Source organism: Oncorhynchus gorbuscha, linkage group LG03 (genome assembly GCF_021184085.1).
Source record: "Oncorhynchus gorbuscha isolate QuinsamMale2020 ecotype Even-year linkage group LG03, OgorEven_v1.0, whole genome shotgun sequence".
NCBI classification, from domain to species: domain Eukaryota; kingdom Metazoa; phylum Chordata; class Actinopteri; order Salmoniformes; family Salmonidae; genus Oncorhynchus; species Oncorhynchus gorbuscha.
Window position 1 is genome coordinate 67,101,309 of NC_060175.1, and position 4,560 is coordinate 67,105,868.

Consider the following 4,560-nt stretch of genomic DNA (forward strand, 5'->3'; position numbering starts at 1 on the left):
TTTCTCTCACCAATGGAACAAAACCCAAACATTCTTATCTTGTCTGAAAAGCTTTTTCTCCCCCTTGACCTTCCCAAGAGGCACAGACAATCAAATTAGTTCTGCTTACATTTTCAGTAACAGCTTAACCAATAACTTTTACTTTTCATATCATAACATAATAGTATTAGAATATCAATAATGTTATACATAATTATTCATCTTAACTACGATTTCCTCTAACACTCATACAGTACAATATAACGTTATCAAAATTCACAGCTCTTTTTGAAATATTGAAACAAATCAAACAAGACCATTTTGAATCAACGTGCCAGGCTGGCGTCACTAGACGGATCTTCAGCATTCACATTTCCTTAGCTTTATTTTCCCACTGCCAACAGCAGTTTAACACATGCATATAGCAGCAGTAACACACATGTCTGATAGGAACAATATGACTGAAGGCTTTTTACATGGACTGCAGTAAGGTGGGCTGGACCTTGTGCCATTTGGACAGGAGGAAGGATTCTCAGAATTGAGGTCCCTCCTTCTTCAGGTTCTTGTAGTCTGTGCCTATGGCCACAAACTGGGGAAGACAATATGGCAGGATTTGCGTAATCCAGGCCATAAAAATAAGAATGAATAGAAAGAAAAGGTGGCACCATTCAAGTCAATTATGGCATAATGGGTGGACTCGCAGCAGTTTTGAGCGTACCGGTGCCAGGAAGTCAAATCAGAACGTGTGCCCTTCAATCTGTGCTGTGATTTGTCAACTCAACTAACATGATTAAAAATACATTCAGTTAGGATCATTTGAATGAACAGTCTACATTACCATGGCAATCCAGCATCAGTTGATAGAACATTCCAAAATCCCAATGAAATTATTGTATCAAAATACCAGGCAGCCATTGCGAGTGTACTCATGAGTTTACCAGTCAAATGCCATGGTTAGAGCTTCCAAGTCTGTTCTATTCATTTTCATGTCGATGATCCAGGCAAGCACAGAAATGCTCTTGGCTACTTATATTGATCAAAAATATATTATTGACTGGTACTATTGATAGGCTGATAGGCATTACTATTACACTGATAGGCTGATAGGCATTACTATTATCACATGTAACAAGAATTGTTTAAGATAGTGATTCTTTCACTTTGTGGAGCTAAAGTGTGCTCGAGTGTTAACACTACGGTACCTTGTACTGGTAGGTAGGGTGTTGGGGAATAATCAGAATTGGTTGGTAACATAGGTAAGATGTTTTATATTCATCATATGTTTGTAAGTTACTTCTCATCAGAATGTTATTTTTGTATAATACTGTGGCGGGGTTGCAGTTATCTGTTCTATGTCAAGACTAAGTTGCATGGGCCGCAGAGAGGGGAGAGGTCAAGGTATCATCATGTGTAAACATATATTTTGCTCCACTGTGTCTGTGTGCCAGTCACTCCCTACTTTTCCCATTTGGGGAGAGGAGGATGGCAGTGTCTGGAATCATTCTATGTCCAGGATTGGTTGTATTTAGAATTGGTTGTATCTAAATGACAATTTGATATATGCCTGTTGATATGGAGGATTGGTTTATGGTTCTAGGGTTTGAGTAAGGAGACAAAGCTGAACGATTTATTATGTCTATGCTGTCTGACTATGTGAGTTCTTTGCTATTAAAGGATCTCAGTTGCAATGTAGGGGGGCTCTCAGAGAATTCATGGATATACACTGAAATGATTTCTCTGAGAGTCACAGGGTTGTGATAGAGCTCATATAATTAAAGATGGACTTTGATAACTAAATCTGACTTGTGTGTGGTTTGCGCTCATGATTTGGTAAATAGAGGAAATTTCCACGACACGGGTCAAGTTGATTCCAGGGCTCAGGGTTGTTCTTCTTGTTCCAGCTGTCAAGGGACACAATAGTCAAAGCAGGTCGAAGTAGGACAGATACAAACGGGATCAGAGGGAACTGTATTAATCTGCCTGCGAGCAACTATTCATTAGCCAGGCATAGTGTTCAAACACTTACAACAGTGGTATAGGTCTTTAGTAGTGAATTGGAAATTGATGCCCTAGAACTGCACAAGAGGTGGGATTACCAAGAGCAGTCAATCATGAACGGATTTAGCCTAGGCTTTACGATGCAAAAGGGGATCCACTACTTCATTTTGATTTTATAGTATTAAGAAATTGATTAACCAATATTGAGACAAAAGAGAATGGAGAGTAAGGGTGAATGAGTCTTACTTAACATGGGGCCCATTTGCAAGACGGCACAAGTACATAGAGGCTCCTCCTATTCCCAACAAGACGACAAGGAACTGGGGGATGAGCTATGAGAGGGTAAGAAAGATAAGGAGTTAACTTGAGCATGGCATTCATGAGTCATAGAAATCTGAGTATTCTTAGACACCTTTTGTCAATACAGTTTTCCAGTAAACAATGGCCAGCTGATTACAAATGGAGGGATCCATAATATACTTTTCTCTGTCATGCTTGAGGTCACACACGATGCTACCGTGTCTGTCCTGTTCAGGGAGACTCATATGGAACTTCCTCTTCATATTATATGGTTGGGAAACTCCAATCCCTGGGTGGCTCGAATGGTGTCATACATTTTCCCCATGCAGCCTTACCTAAAACACCTAATTAAACAAATTGTATTCTAAACTGGAGATGATGATTAGTTGATGATTAGAGTCAGGTGTGTCAGTTCGTGCTGGGGCAAAAGTGTCAATCAGGCCCCCGTCCCTGCTATAGACCAAGTGTAAATAGCTATGACTCATGGCTACCCAAATCCGATCCTGAACGGCCGAAACACTTCTGGTTTTCATCCCCTTCAAGTCAGAGACTAATTCAGACCTGGGACACCAGATGAGTGCAATTAACTACCAGGTAGCAACAACAACAAAGTTTTCCGGCCTCCAGGACCAGAATTGGGCAGCCCTAAATGTAGTCCGTTGATAAACTATATTGACTTAAATCTAATGTCTTGAGTTTTTCTAGCATTCCTTACTGTTCACTTGCCTTCAGTTATCACACATGGCCTAATGGAGCTTTAAATAAGGAGGAACTGGAACCATAACGCACAATAGCATTAGATACAATTAGTTGTACATGTTCATTAACAAAAAGCGTGTCTGTTGCCTTCTCAAAAAGTTGGTATAACTTTAGCAAGCCTGCGTGAATGTAGCCAAATAAATGCAGACCTAGTTTGCCCTGTTTAGCCTATAGTCAGACGTGACACTGGTAGCAAATCCTATGGCGCAGTCCAAATGTTGATCCTGCTGCACAAGGTGGTTAGGCTAACTTGCATCCCTGGCAGTGGAGGCTGTTGAGGGGACGACGGTTCACGTCTGGAACGAAGCAAATGGAATGGCATCCTGTTTGATACCATCCCACCAACCTCCTGTGATCCCTGGGGTTTTCAAGTTTATTTCTAAGCTCCCATTTTGACAGAAACCCGATGTAAATCCTTGCTGATCTGCGTTGAGGACCTCTAGGCTAATGCAGCCTATGAGATGGTATAGTTTTGTACTGTTTCAGTCATAACTCCAGTCTTTAAATCTCACTGTCACTACACATACGCGAATAGACAGTTGTGCCCCTCTTTTCACCAAACCATTCACCAACAACGTCACGACAAGAGGAGAAAAATCACTTTTTCAACCCCCAAAATAATTTGGCAAAATGCAGTAATGCCTATTTAGAGAAGTAATTTTTCATTTCAAGTACCCAAATGACAGTCGGTCTGTGTGGACAACTGATGTTGTAAACTGCAATTAAAGTCATTTTATAATTTAATTGAGCAACAACTGGTAGCACATACACACTGATAAAAGGAATTGTCTTGCAATATTATAGACGACTAAGTCACTTGAGGCAATAAACCGTAGAACAAAAATAAGTAGGCATTCTTACCCCTGGATGCTTCTTTGCGTGTCCCATCGCTATTCTAATCATTTTTGATTGCAGTTGCTCTAATTTATTATAAATGTCAAAATTATTATATTAATTGTGAGTAAGCAATATTAGCAGTGATTCCCAAACCAGCCACTTGCCTCAACCACTCTTATAAACTCGCTTGGAGGGCCCTCCGTAGTCACGTGTTACTGATCAAACTCCGAGGGTGATTTACATACAGGCGTGTGGCCAGGGGATCAATAGACCCATCAACTTCGGGATACACTTGGGACTTCAATGATTAAAATCCTGATCTACATTTCAATTATAAAATAGCATGAAATTTAAATGACAAAATGTCCGTTGTTGTTTTATAAGATATAGGCTAAACCTCAGCATCAACTTGTCATTTGGGACAAACCTCGAAAACGGACGTAAACAAATACACGTGTGATATAACTCGCCATTTGCTGTTGCTCTACTTTTTGATTGTTATATCAATTTCAAGATTATTATCCACATTTTAACAAGTCATTTGAAATGAAAAACATTGTGGGCAAAAGGCATGTATAAGGACGGCCTCAAACAAGCTTTTTGGTATCCAAGATTAGAACTGTTGCGTTCTCTGCCCGGGATGGGCTCTCAGGGTTAAGGAGATGAGGAAATGTGTCGATCTTGTCC

At 40.2% G+C, this 4,560-nt stretch overlaps 1 protein-coding gene across 1 annotated transcript; it reads right to left on the reverse strand.

Moving 5' to 3' along the window:
* Positions 1–511: 511 nt before the first annotated feature.
* Positions 512–3,939, reverse strand: LOC124023769 (cytochrome c oxidase subunit NDUFA4-like). The gene is made up of 5 exons (XM_046338023.1): positions 3,898–3,939; positions 2,224–2,309; positions 1,840–1,880; positions 1,182–1,201; positions 512–568 (listed from the first exon to the last, which is right to left on the reverse strand). The coding sequence occupies exons 1-5, from the start codon at positions 3,937–3,939 to the stop codon at positions 512–514; spliced, it is 246 nt and encodes an 81-aa protein (XP_046193979.1).
* Between the last annotated feature and the right edge of the window lie 621 nt (positions 3,940–4,560).

Excerpts from the sequence above, each read along its gene's own strand:
- LOC124023769 (XM_046338023.1), bottom strand. The coding sequence starts at position 3,939 with ATGATTAGAATAGCGATGGGACACGCAAAGAAGCATCCAGGG. Across the intron at positions 1,881-2,223 it reads GCAAATGGGCCCCATGTTAA|CTGGAACAAGAAGAACAACC; the intron begins GTAAGACTCATT and ends GTCCCTTGACAG. Across the intron at positions 569-1,181 it reads ACCCTACCTACCAGTACAAG|TTTGTGGCCATAGGCACAGA; the intron begins GTACCGTAGTGT and ends TGTCTTCCCCAG.